This window comes from Balaenoptera acutorostrata, chromosome X (assembly GCF_949987535.1).
Source record: "Balaenoptera acutorostrata chromosome X, mBalAcu1.1, whole genome shotgun sequence".
NCBI lineage: Eukaryota > Metazoa > Chordata > Mammalia > Artiodactyla > Balaenopteridae > Balaenoptera > Balaenoptera acutorostrata.
In genome coordinates, this window is record NC_080085.1 from 26,657,256 (window position 1) to 26,670,851 (window position 13,596).

At 44.0% G+C, this 13,596-nt stretch overlaps 2 protein-coding genes across 2 annotated transcripts; both read right to left on the reverse strand.

Moving 5' to 3' along the window:
• Nucleotides 1-711: 711 nt before the first annotated feature.
• NR0B1 (nuclear receptor subfamily 0 group B member 1) lies at nt 712-5,443 on the reverse strand. Its single transcript, XM_007175276.3, has 2 exons — nt 4,291-5,443; nt 712-1,011 (listed from the first exon to the last, which is right to left on the reverse strand). The coding sequence occupies exons 1-2, from the start codon at nt 5,441-5,443 to the stop codon at nt 767-769; spliced, it is 1,398 nt and encodes a 465-aa protein (XP_007175338.3). The 3' UTR covers nt 712-766.
• Nucleotides 5,444-12,525: 7,082 nt separating this feature from the next.
• Nucleotides 12,526-13,222, reverse strand: LOC103006084 (60S ribosomal protein L14-like). Its single transcript, XM_057538427.1, has one exon. The coding sequence runs from the start codon at nt 13,217-13,219 to the stop codon at nt 12,584-12,586; it is 636 nt and encodes a 211-aa protein (XP_057394410.1). The 5' UTR covers nt 13,220-13,222; the 3' UTR covers nt 12,526-12,583.
• Nucleotides 13,223-13,596: the final 374 nt, after the last annotated feature.

Sequence of the window (13,596 nt, forward strand, 5' to 3'; positions counted from 1 at the left end):
GCAGGAGCCAACGATAAAGTCACTTTATATTTCATACCATGCTCATTCAATGTGACAGTTACATATATAATGTATCTAAAAGGTGAGATATAATTGGGGGGTTTATAACGATGTTGATTTTTCTGGAACTATAGCGCCTCCTTATAGAACGTAAGTTTCTTGTTGAACTTTACTTACTGTGTACAGAAAAATCCCACACCAAAACTCTGAAAAATCTCCTACTTCACTTTCAGGTGCTTCTCTGATCACAGATTTCCACTTGACTTGGTACAAAGACAGTCTTCCACACAGCCAATGGGAGTGGAGGAGATAGAGCCAAGTCAACCTACAAAGATAATTTTTATGTTGCCTAGGTTTTTAATATTTTTTGAAGCCCTCCTTAAACCCTGATGAACCTTTTCGCAATCAAATTAGTGGTTAACACCTTAACATTATAAGTTAATGTTAACAAATTTGATTTTGGCAGGTTCAATGGAGAGAGTGGCTAAACTTGTGAAAATAGCGTATGAGTGTAGTCCCCCTGCTTGTTCCTTAAAGATGTACAGAGATGTGTTACCTGTTGGCAAATGTTTTCCTTTGCAATGAAACAGTATGGAACAGAGGATTTTCTAATTGTTTGTAACTAAAGTTTTTCTTTAATTGAATACAAAAATACTATGCATGTAAAAATAATAAGAAAGTTTATTTTACTCTATTTTACACCCTTCTGCCCACAGCTCCTCATTTGTGCTTCATGGTGAACTGCACGTGTGTGGCCCCCGTGCCTTCATAACTTCACACAGAGCATCTCTAGCATCATATCATCCATGGTGACTGGGCCGATGATGGGCCTGAAGAACAGTTCAGCCAGGACATTGGCATTGATGAATCTCAGCAGGAAGAGGGTGCTGTTCAGTTCGGCAAATCTGGCCTGGTGCCCCCTGTGTGTCACCCTGACGTGTTCACGGAGTATCTGCTGGGTTCCCCACTGAAGTCCCTGGATGTATTTCACGCACTGCAGACCTGGTAGGTCTGGAGGAGAAAAAGGGAGAAAAATCTCTTTGTTAGAAACAGCTCACTCTGAGCCCTTTGCTAGCTTTTTAAATAGATCCATTTCTGCCCCCTTCCCCAGTTAAAAAAGCGCTCAAGCTTCCTGGTTAAAAGTTCTTTTCAACAGCAAGGATAAAGTGCCAAACCACTTCTAAGGTTTCAGGAGCAACGCTTCCAAGAAGGAAATATCATGTAATTATTCTTATTTAATATTCACTATGTTTGTATGCTCACATTTAAAAACTGCTGGCCCTGAGCCAACAAATGCACACTTAATTCAGTATGACAGTAGAATATAGTTTAATGAATCATTGCTCCAGTTCACTATCTATGCACGTACAAAGAAATTAAAATTATTTCAAGAAGTGTGCACCTTTTACCTATGGGAAACAGGCCTTAGTATAAAGGCAAGAGGTTTTGCTAGGTAATATTTTACCATCCTCCTTTGAATTTCCCACCACTGTAATGATTACAGCCCATGGTGGTAAACTTCACAGCCACCAACTGTGACTGACAGTCTCATTTAAATTATTTGCGTGCAGGCTGATTTTACTCTACAGTCCCATAATAATTTAAGAGATAACTCTGGCCACTTAGCTCATTGTACCATGATTTCTGTACTGGGGAGGTTTTTAGAAAAGTGATTCAAATGAGCATTCCAAAAGGTTCTTTAAAAAAAATAAAGCAGTCTTTGAAAGCATTGTCTTACAGCCATTAGAGGGTTAAAAAGTAAACATGAAAACATGGATTGCAACATGGTACAAAAGTTGCTTTTCAAATAGAGATTGCATGACCTTCTTGCAGTACAGTGTGATATCCAAGTAAAACTGAATGAAATGCAATGCAGGAAAGATTAAATGCCTCTAAGTTTTATAAAGAACGTGGTAAGAGGAGGCTGCTTTTAAAAGTCCTTTGATCCTCCATGATACTAATATTACTGTAAAATTCTTTAACTTGTATTTAAGAAATTACCAATTTACCATTCGGTTTAAATGACGTTGATTATTGTAATCATTTTCCTTCCCTTTTTCTACAAAAGCCAACAGAAAAGTGTTTTAAAAGCATCATGCTAATCGTCACAGAGTAACCGAACCAGCCAGTGTTCTTTCAAAAAAAATAATAGCGATAGGCGAGTCATTTCTAGTACAGGCAAATATCAAATCTGATAAATGAGAACAAAAATACAGCAACATCTCTTATCCATATTCCAATTCTGATTACCTCAGTCCACGGATTACCATCCCCTACTACCTACAGCTCATTATCCAGGCTTGAGACCCAATTTTATCGCACTTGGATTCCATTCATGAGGGTAAGAAGAGGCTTGTGTGAAACCACCAGAAATCGGAAGCTTCACCAGGTCTAAATTCATGGCTTATTAAAACTTCATCTTGTGAACTCCACTTTTCTCTGCTTTCATACCACACTCCTCTTTTCCCATCATCCACTAAAAGTGCCCCCCCCCAAAAAAAGACTTGCCTTCAAAGTAAAATCAGGAAAGAGAAAAGGCAGATAGATGGACTCCATGGGAGGTGGGAGGGAAATGTTTAAATAAAGATCAGGGGATACAAAATGATAAAAACAGCAAAGAAAGGCCACACGCTTAGCAGGCATCACTTTTTCCCAGATGCAGGTATATTTATGTTTAAAGCACACCCAGCTTAGCTGGTTAAACTTATTTGAGAGAGGGTTCAGAAAAGCAGAGCAAGAATAATGGATGCAAAACAGGGCGGAGGGAAAGAGGGGAACTAGTGGAATGTAAACTTCTGAAAGCTGAGCCCTTGTCTTACCTTTTTATTCCAACAGAAGAAAGCACATGGTAGGTGTCTAATAACACAGCTGAAGGAGCGAGAAAACACTGTCTTCCCAATGAACCACCTGAGGCACTTATTATGGATGCAGATTTGCTGACCCTGCACCAGAGCTACCGAATCAGAGCTTGTAAAGGAGGGGCCCGGAAAGACTTTGAACGACCGCCTTCCCCGCCAACACCACCAAGTGCACAGGCAAGTTTAGAAAACAATGATACAAGCAAAACGTAACCTATCATGATCACTGGGATGAGCTGAGGTCTCTTAAGTCCTGAAATGTGAGGTCTGAATGAATAATTATCCCATTAAATTCTGCTCTATACCCCTTCAAAAATGCTAGGCAGGAGGCAAGGACATGACCCCGAGACTCCTGGTGTCAGGAAAAAAGGATGTGGAGGGAGCATGATAAATACTCTCCCAACTCAAGCTGCCTGGAAACTTCCTGCCCACTTGTGACCCTTCTGGAAGGATGCTGGTTGAAGATGACTCTAGTAGTAGGACATACTCGAGACAAGGTGCTGGGCTGTCCAGGGAGATGTTCTCCAATGATTCGATTGCACTGTGTGGGGCAGAGTGTCCAGCACCCAACAGCCAACCTGAAAGTGTGGTGCAGCAGACATCCCCTTGGGCCCAGGAGACTGGAGACCCATGCTCCACAACTCACTGGCCATTTATTTTGGAGTAAGGTCACTTGGGACTAGACTACCTAACCTGCCAATGGGATGAGGAAAGGGTGAAGGGCAGAGGGGGTTGATTAGGAGGTCTCTAAGGCATCTAAAGTCTCTAAAATACAGTGCTCCTGCGTTCAGTCCCTAACATGTCTTTCTCCTACCCCTTTGCTAACCTGATACTTACAGACACTTAGATGATGAGACAGTCCAGCTGCTTAGGACCATTAAAATGACCATTCAGAGACAAGACACATGAAACACTAAGTCCAGTGTCCTGTCTGACAGTGTCCCCAGGGGATGGTGTCTCTGTGGGTCCTTAACAAATGTTTCCTCTCTTGCCAGCCTTAATAGACTTCCTCCAACCAAAAGGTTCTAGTAAATTTCAGAGCTGGGTTTCAGAAAGAGACGTTGCAAAATTTGCAGAGAACACAAACTTTTTTTTTTTAAAGCTATGCTACTGGATTTAAAAGATTTGAGAAGGAATAGCCATGTCCCTGAAAGCACAAACTTTTCTGTAGTAACAGAAAGGTGTAGAGAGATTAAGTACTAACCTCGACCAAAAAAAACCCCCTCCTCTCGGCTGAGTTTCTGGCAGCACCCCATCCACGAGGAATGGTTTCTGGAGCTCCCCCAACTCTGCTGAGTTTGTCATGATTCCTGACTTGTGCCCCCCAAACTCCCCTAACAATGAAAACTCTTCAAGTGTCTGTGCCAGGGGTAGGTACTGCCCAGTGCTTGTAGGAGCAGAGAAAAGCCAGAGCCGAGGCCGGCGCCCTTACCCGGGTTAAAGAGTACGGTCCCCTTGAGGTAGGCGTACTCCTTGGTGCTGATGTCCAGGCTCCAGCACTTGGCGAGGAAGCCCTTGATGGCTTGGACCTCGGCGGCCAGTGGCAAATGCTCGGCCTCCGGCGACAGTACCAAATGTGGCTGCGGCTCGTCGCCCTCGGTCTCCGGCCGCCTGGTGGTGAGGATCCTCTGCAGCAGGCTGGGTTCGGAGGTCTCCACCGTCTCAAAGTTCAAGCGGTCCTGGGCCAGCTCCAGCATGAGTAGCGGCGCCCAGCAGCTGCGCACCAGCACCAGCTGCTGGTCCAGGGGCAGCACCTGGAAGCAGGGCAGGTACTTGACGAAGCGCAGCGTCTTCAACAGGGCCGCCGAGGCTGCCTCGCAGACCACCTGTGGGCTCTTGAGGGCCACCCGCCGCTGCGCGCCGCACGAGGGGTCCCACCAGGGGGCCCCCGGCTGTGCCTCTGGAGCCACGTGCGTTTGCTTTGCGTTCGTGGGCACGTTGCAGAGGATGCCGCCCTGCGGCGGGTGGTCTTCACCGCAAAAGCAGCAGCGGCACGGGAGCGCCAAGGCCCGCCCACGCGGCAGCTCCTCTCCGCCCGCCAGCCTCTGCGCGCAGTAGGAGCGGTCCCACCACGCGCCCCCCGGCCGCGCCTCAGGAGCTTCTGGAGCCACGTGCGTTTGCTTTGCGCTGGTGAGCAAGCTGTACAGGATGCTGCCCTGCCGCGGGTGGTCTTCACCGCAAAAGCAGCAGCGGTACAGGAGCACCGTGGCGCGCCCACCCGGCAGTCCCTCTCTGCCCACCGGGGGCTCCGAGCCACAGGAGCAGCCCCAGCACGCGCCCCCCCGCCGGGCCTCGGGCGCCTCCGGAGTCTCCTGCGTTTGCTTCGCGCTCGTGAGCATGTTGTAGAGGATGCTGCCCTGCCGCGGGTGGTCTTCGCCGCAAAAGCAGCAGCGGTACAGGAGCGCCACTGGCCTTTCACCTGGCAGCCCCTCTCTGCCCACCGGGGGCTCCGAGCCGCAGGAGCAGCCCCAGCACGCGCCCCCCGGCCGTGCCTCGGGCGCCTCCGGAGTCGCGTGCGTTTGCTTCGCGCTCATGAGCATGTTGTAGAGGATGCTGCCCTGCCACTGGTGGTCCTCGCCCGCCATGGCCCGCCGTGCCCGTAGCCCGGCTCTGTCCACTGGCCGCCGCCTGCGATCTATTTATACCGAGCGCGCACGCACGCACGCGCGTCGGCCGTCTCCGCCTGGGCAAAGGCGCGGAGGCGGGCGCGGCGCTCGGGTGTGTTAGCCCGTGACCTCGGCGGTTCAGAAGGGGCAGATGCTCCTTAACAGCTGAAAATGGAAGAGGAGCAGAGCCGTGGGAGCTCCCGGAAACTTCCCTCCTTGTCATTACACCCTTCCCTGCGTCTGGAAGACAGAGCTGAGCGCAGGGAGCAGGTATTTGGGGGCACTGTTCCAACTTTTTCCATTGAACCCCGGCGTCTAGTTTGCTGCCTTTACTGGGAGGGCAGGGGTACCGAAAAGGGGAAAAATCTATTTCTGTGCCATATTTGCAAACTTTCATTAAATGACCAAACTTTGTATGACATATTGTATATGGATAGGGAGGTCTCATTTTAAGGGACGTTGAAAAACATAGACCATGGACCAGCAGTGTCGGCGTCATATGGGAACTTGGTAGAAATGGCCAATCTCAGGCCCCAGCCAGACCTTCTGGCTCTGAACCTGCATTTTAACGAGGCTCACAAAGGATCTGCGTGCACCTTAAATGTTGAAAAAACACTAGTCTAAGGATGCTATCGTAAGCTTATTGTTTAATTCAAGTAATATTTATGAGCACCCACTCTGTCGTAGGTGTTGTGTTAGAGAGCTGTGGGCAGCGACCAGGTTATAAAAGTGGCTAATATTTGGGAATATAATAATCACAAGGGGCTAAAAAGTTGCTACAGTGAGAACTTTGGATTCTTCTAGAGATATTATATTGGGTAGATGTGCAATTAACATTTCTTCTCCCACCGTTTCTAAGCGAATAATGAGAAGCACAGGTTTCAGGAAGCCTGGATCTTTTGTTCTCACTTGCCACACAGCCTCTTGCCTCGAGCCCCAGACAGGCAATGAGATCAGTGGGTAGCTCCACATCACCACCTGACCCTTGTGTAACTAGCTGTTTCACCAACTATCTGGTTAACTTGAAATCACAACCTTTTAGCCCTCAAATTTCTCATCTCTCAAATGGGAGGTTTATTTAGTGATCTCTTGGGTCCATGACTGAAAACATGGAGCAAGGAAGGGGGACTGGTGTGTACCAGCTGGTATAGGAGCCCACTTCTCTCTCTCTCTCTCTCTCTCTCTCTCTCTCTCTCTCTCTCTCTCTCTCTCTCTCTCTCTCTCTCTCTCTCTTAGTTTCTCTGAGACCTGGAATTCTGAGCATAAGAGGAAAAGCTAGGTGACGCTTATTTTGCATTCAACCTGTAATTTTATGTTGCCTGTGAGAGGCCCTATAACAGTGCTTAAATCTCTGCTCTGGCACCAGATTGCCTTGATTTTAATTCTGGCCCTGACACCTTGTAGCTCCGTGGCTTTGGGAAGTGTATTAGCTTCCTATTGCTGCTGAAACAAATTACCACAAATTTAGTTGGTTTAAGGCAACATAAATTTATGTTACAGTTCTGGAGGCCAGAAGTCTGAAATCAGTTTCACTGGGCTAAAATCAAGGTGAGATTCCTTCTGGAGACCCTAGGGGAGACTATATTTTCTTGCTTTTTCCAGCTTCTAGAAGCTGGTTACATTCCTTGGCCCCTGGCCACATCACTCCTGCCTCTGCTTCCATCTCCTTTCTGACTCTCATAAGGATCTTTATAATTACATTGGGCAAATCCAAATAATCTAGAATAATCTCTCCATCACAAAGTTCAAAATTAAATCCCATTTGGAAAGTCCCTTTTACCATGTAAGCCAACATCTTCCCAGGTGCTGAGGATTAGGACATGAACCTCATTGGAGGCATTATTTAGCCTTTCACAGGACAGTTACTCAAGCCACCTGTGCCTCGATTTCCTTATTTGTACAATGCGGACAATAGTCTCTGTGAGGTAATCCTCCTACGTGAACTAATTCGTGTAAAATGTTCGCTTGGTACATGATGAGTGTTGGATGTATCAACTATTATCTACCCCTTTTTAAGATAATGTGGGATAACTTCAGGGTTAAGAGGCAATATAACCCCAGCACCACCCTTATTCTCTCTCTCCTAGGGAAGCCTGTCCTCACTCTCCACCCTGAAGCTGTCTCATTTTTTTCTGCATGTCCACATTTCTTGGCCCAGATTCAGAACACTGGATGGGTCACCTGGTCCACAACAATAATATATATTGGAAATGTTATCTCATTGTCCCCTTCATCATTTGCTGTTTCCAATATTCAAGCTACTGTTTGGGGTACTGTTACTGCTGCTTCAGCAATCTCCCTGCTTGATGAACCCACCAACCAGCCTCGCTGAAAAACCCGGCCTGCCTCAGTCCCCTCCTTACGTTGCCAGTGCTAGTTACTTCTTATTGTGTTTCATTTTATTTTCTTCCTAACAATGATCAGAATTGGGTATGATTGATTGATTTAGTTATTTGATGCTTGTTGATTCTCTCTCCCAACTAGTATAAAAGTCCCTTGAGGGAAAGGAATTAGCCACGCTGTAGCCCAGCAACTAGAACAATGTCTGGCATACACTAGGTGCTCGAAATTATATTTGTTGGCCAACTGTATCTTTAGCGAAAGAGTAGAAGGCTGTAGCTCCTACTCTCAGCACAGAGGGCAAGTGTTCCCACACAACTGTGGCTGCACTGAACATGGAGAAAGAGAAGTTAAGAGGCCCCGTTGGACTCAGAGCTTTCTGGAGGCCTTTTTAAATTTTTAAAAAAATTTTTTATTGAAGTATAGTTGATTTACAGTGTTGTGTTAATTACTGCTGTACAGCAAAGTGACTGAGTTATACATATATATACATTCTTTTTCATTTTCTTTTCCATTATGGTTTGTCAGAGGATATTGAAAAGAGTTCCCTGTGCTATACAGTAGGACCTTGTTGTTTATCCATCCTATATACAATAGTTTGCATCTGCTAATCCCAAACTCCCATTCCTTCCCTCTCCCGCCCCCCTCCCCCTTGGCAACCACCAGTCTATTCTCTGTGTCTGTGATTCTCTTTCTGTTTCATAGATAGGTTCATTTGTGTCACGTTTTAGGTTCCACACATAAGTGATATCATATGGTATTTGTCTTTCTCCTTCTGACTTCACTTAGTATGATAATCTCTAGTCGTATCCATGTTGCTGCAAATGGCATTATTTCGTTCTCTTTTTTTTGGCTGAGTAGTATTCCATGGTATGTATGTATCACATCTTCTTTATCCATTCATCTGTCAATGGACATTTAGGTTGTTTCCATGTCTTGGCTATTGTGAATAGTGCTGCTGTGAACATTGGGGCGCATGTATCTTTTTGAATTAGAGTTTTGTCTGGATATAAGCCCAGTAGTGGGATTGCTGGATCATATGGTAGCTCTATTTTTAGTTTTCTGAGGAACCTGCATACTGTTTTCCACAGTGACTGCACCAACTTACATTCCCACCAACAGTGTAGGAGGATTCCCTTTTCTCCACACCCTCTCCAGCATTTGTTATTTGTAGACTTTTTGATGATGGCCATTCTGACCGGTGTGAGGTGGTACCTCGTAGTTCTGATTTGCATTTCTCTAATAATCAGCGATGTTGAGCATCTTTTCATGTGCCTATTTGGAGCACCCCCCCCCCCACGCCTTTCTTGATACACAGAGTGCTACACGTGCTGTGGTAAAGTTACAAGAGAACTAGGTTGACAGCCAGAAGACATGGCTTTGAGTTTCGGCCCTTCCACTCTAAAGATATAACACTGAAAAGTCATTTAGCTTCAGCCTTCACCATTATGGAATGGGGAACAATTCTATAAACCAGTATTAATGTGTACAGCCTGTTTTGTCATTCAAGGGTTCTTCTTCTTATTTCTCTCTCAATATAGCCCTTTACAGAAATGTTTGCTGACCTCTTTGCTACATTGAAAATATAAAGCAACTTAACACTCATTAAGTTCACAGTTACGAGAACTTTACACTCATCCACTTTCTAATGATTTAACATTGAGCAAAGCATTTAACACTATGTTAGCCTTTTCAGCTATGAAACCAGAAAAAAATGCTATAAACTATTTTAATATATGTATCCTAGCCCTGTATAATTCAAGGGTTTTTCTAAAACTCTTTTAACTTATCAACTATATATTTTTAAAATCCTAGTAACTTAAATCCATTTTTTGTGACTTTAATCATCCACACCTCGCACGTATTTGATGCTTTTGACTTTGACTTTCAGGCATTGTGTCAAATTGAAACTTCAGTGCAGTGCCAAGAACCATGAACATGTAATATATTGGTTATAATTCCTGTTCTTTCCCAGGAGCAGTCTTCTGACTTTCTTACTTGTGCTTTTCTTGAAGTTGCGATCTTCTGTTCGCAACTCTGAAGGACTTTCTAGGTTCTTTGGATTGACTGTTTTGAAGAAGAGATTACCTGCTTGTCCTTCATAAGTATTCATCCTTGGAAATGTCAGGAGAAAACGACTTCATCTTTCCACTTTCAATTTTTTTCCCTGAACGAATAGCTCCCGAGAAACAAAATCATCCAAACAAGTGCAGAGATTCCCGTCAAGTTATGCCAGCCTGCTGGTTGCTACAGGGTTAGTGAAGACATAACCTTCTAAGGCAGGCACAGGCTTCTTCATTTGATTTGTTCCGTGTCCTCAGGTCACCATGACAGCTAGACAAAAGGACACTCATCACCTGCACCTGTCATGTGCTGAGTTTGTCCACAACTTCAATTTGGGTATTTACACTGAGTCATTGTTCGATGACCTTGGTCAATTGGACACCTGCTCTGTAGAATCCATTATCTGTTCCAACTCATGGTGGGAGTAAAGCTGCTCTGCCTGGCTGAATGTAACCTTCAACTTCAAAGTAATGCAGTTTTCACTAAAGGATGGAGGAGTGAAGTACACGTGGGGATAAAGCTGGGTAAAATTGTAAAACTGAACTTTGCACAGCAAGCGGCTCTTGACCTGGAAGGCATGGCGATCTGAAACCTGATAGGAATTATCAATCCAGGCTTAAAAGAGCTGGAGTGCCTCAGAATTCAGTTCCTTCAGTAGACAGCTGACAGGGAGTAACAATAGTGTTTTCCTTACTTTTCAATGTATATATTGGGTAAACACTATTGTAGAAAAATAGTGGCTGATAAAATCCAAGAGATAGCCTCCCTCCTATTCCTTTCCAACACCCAGAATGTTGAAAGCTCTATTTATGGAAGAATTAATAGGCTTTAGCTGCTGATTCATGAAACCCTTAAAGAAGATCAAGTCATCATTATTTATTTCCTTCAGACGAGCTACAAAGAAGGCAATCCATTGCCTTAGGGGGTCACATAGTTGCTGAACTGGAATAATGACTCGTACTCACGGTAATTCTGAAATGTTCTAAAATCAATTTTCTAAGTCAATTGAACAACCACTCCGTTCAAGGAAAAACGTTCATCAAATCAATTAATTTTATTGCAGCTACCAATTTTGAATACATCCCAATACCAGATGTTGATCAAATTATCTAGTTAATAAATTCCATTGACTGGCAGGTTTCAAAATGATTGCCCCATTGGTTAGCAAGCTATTAAAATTGGTTTGACTGGTAAATTGGGAAATCGTTGCTCTATTGGTTCACATAGCTATGTCCCCTAATGATGATGGTAATTTTAGTTACAGACTCCCCGTGTATTGGGATCTGGAACTGGAGTAATATCTCTCTTCCTGGAAATAGCTTTCTTTTCTCCACAGCCATTATATCTAGAGTGCCTTGTACATTCCCTGGCATACTAAAGGCACTCAACAAACACCCGCTTAATGAAACAGAGTGAAGTTTCTTCCACATCTACAAATCTTTTAACTTCATTAGGTTGCCCAAACTTTTCTTCTTTCCTGTCACTGTATGGGTTTTAACAATCTTGCCAGCCCTGGTGGAAAGACCCTAGGTCCCTTTTGCCAAATACCAGCTACCTGTTTTATTTTATTTTTTTAAATTTTATTAGAGTATAGTTGATTTACAACGTTGTGTTAGTTTCAGGTGTACAGCATAGTGATTCAGTTATACATATATTCATTCTTTTTCAGATTGTTTTCCCATCTAGGTTATTATAAAATATTGAGTAGAGTTCCCTGTGCTATATAGTAGGTCCTTGTTGGTTATCTATTTTATATATAGCAGTGTGTGTATGTTAGTCCCAAGCTCCTAATTTATCCTCCCCCCACGTTTCCCCTTAGGTAACCATAAGTTTCTTTTCAAAATCTGTGAGTCTGTTTCTGTTTTGTGAATAAGTTCATTTATATCATTTTAAAATTAGATTCCACATGTGAGTGATAGCATATGATAGTTTTCTTTGTCTGACTTGCTTCACTTAGTATGATCATCTCTAGGTCCATCCATGTTGCTGCAAATGGCATTATTTTGCTCTTTTTTATGGCTGAGTAACATTCCATCGTATACATGTACCGCATTTTCTTTATCCATTCCTCCGTTGATGGACATTTAGGTTGCTTCCAAGTCCTGGCTATTGTAAACAGTTCTGCAATGAACATTGGGGTGCATGTGTCTTTTCGAATTATGGTTTTCTCCAGATATATGCCCAGCAGTGGGATTGCTGGAACATATGGCAGTTCTATTTTTAGTTTTTAAAAATATTGTTTTTAAAGCGTACTGTTCTCCATAGTGGCTGCACCAATTTACATTCCCACCAACAGTGTAGGAGGGTTCCCTTTTCGCCACACCCTCTCCAGCATTTATCATTTGTAGACTTTTTTTTTAATGTATTTGTTTTCCTAGTTTATTTTTATAAGAAAATTTACTAAACTCGAGCATCAAAAGCAGCTGGGATTTTACTTATTTATGGGAAATATATTTGTACAAGGGAAAAAAATTAACCCAGTGGTCTAATTATCATGATTTCCCATGAGAACGTTACTTATGGCTTTGTGTGATGACTTTGAATCTGGGCAGAGTGGGACTAAGGAACTGATTCTCCAATGACGACGTTAACAACCCTTCCATCAATCTACCTCATAATCCCGGCCCCAGTAACAGACTTTAATCCATAGATTAAACAGATTTGCCAGCATGTCAAAAAGAACCTTTATTCTGTTTATAACAGCCTCTTATGCTCTCATGCTTTCTTGCCAGATGCCTTTGGAGCAGGTGCTTTCTGGGTTGGAGCTTTCTGACCCTTCTGAGATTTTGGAGGAGGTGCTGCCTTCTGGCCTGCAGCTTTCTGGGCAGGAACCTTCTGGGCTGGAGCCTTCTTACCTGTGGCGGTCATCTTTTTTGCTAGAACCTTTGCAGCAGCTGCCGTAGCTGCCCCCTTAGCAGCAAGTGCTTTCTTGGGAGAAGCCTTCAGGAGAGCTGCCTTTTGAAGTTTCTTAACTTCAAGCTTGATTAATCTGTTCCTCATTTTCCTTGCCTTCATGACTTTATAACGATCAAAATCTGTCATCTTGGCTTTCTTTTCTCTGGCTTCAATCTTCTTGGCCCACGTTGTGGCTGCCCACTTTGCATTGATACCTGCCTTCTCCCAGGCTTCTCGGACATACTTCTGGCGGGCACCGTGTGGGAACCTGAGGATGAAGTCAGTGAGCTGCATGCATTTGAAAGGCATAGCCTGTCTCCTTACTTGAGTGCAAGGTCCATCCACCAAAGCCCTGTTCTGATCAATAACATCTACAATCGCGACCAGCACCCCAGCATGAGGCCCAAAGGAGACGGAGGCCACCCAGCCAACCTCCACGAAGCGCCTGAACACCATATTGGCGGCATTCGGCGAAAAGCCATTTGTAGACATTTGATGACGGCCATTCTGACTGGTGTGAGGTGATACCTCATTGTAGTTTTCATTTGTACTTCTCTGATATTTAGCAATGCTGAGCATCTTTTCATGTGCTTTTTGGCCATCTGTCTGTCTTCTTTGGAGAAATGTCTGTTTAGATCTTCTGCCCATTTTTTTATTAGTTTTTTTTTTTGACATAGAGCTGCATGAGCTGTTTGTATATTTTGGAGATTAATCCCTTGTCGGTCACTTTGTTTGCAAATATTTTCTCCCAAAGGGTTGGCTTTTCGTTTTGTTTATGGTTTCCTTTGCTGTGTAAAAGCGTTTAAGTTTAATCAGGTCCCATTTGTTTGTTT

Bases quoted from the DNA above. Each gene is read 5' to 3' on its own strand.
- LOC103006084 (XM_057538427.1), bottom strand. From the start codon at position 13,219: ATGGTGTTCAGGCGCTTCGTGGAGGTTGGCTGGGTGGCCTCCGTCTCC.
- NR0B1 (XM_007175276.3), bottom strand. From the start codon at position 5,443: ATGGCGGGCGAGGACCACCAGTGGCAGGGCAGCATCCTCTACAACATG. The intron at 1,012-4,290 runs GTAAGGGCGCCG...TTTCTCCTCCAG, and splicing joins GACCGTACTCTTTAACCCGG to ACCTACCAGGTCTGCAGTGC.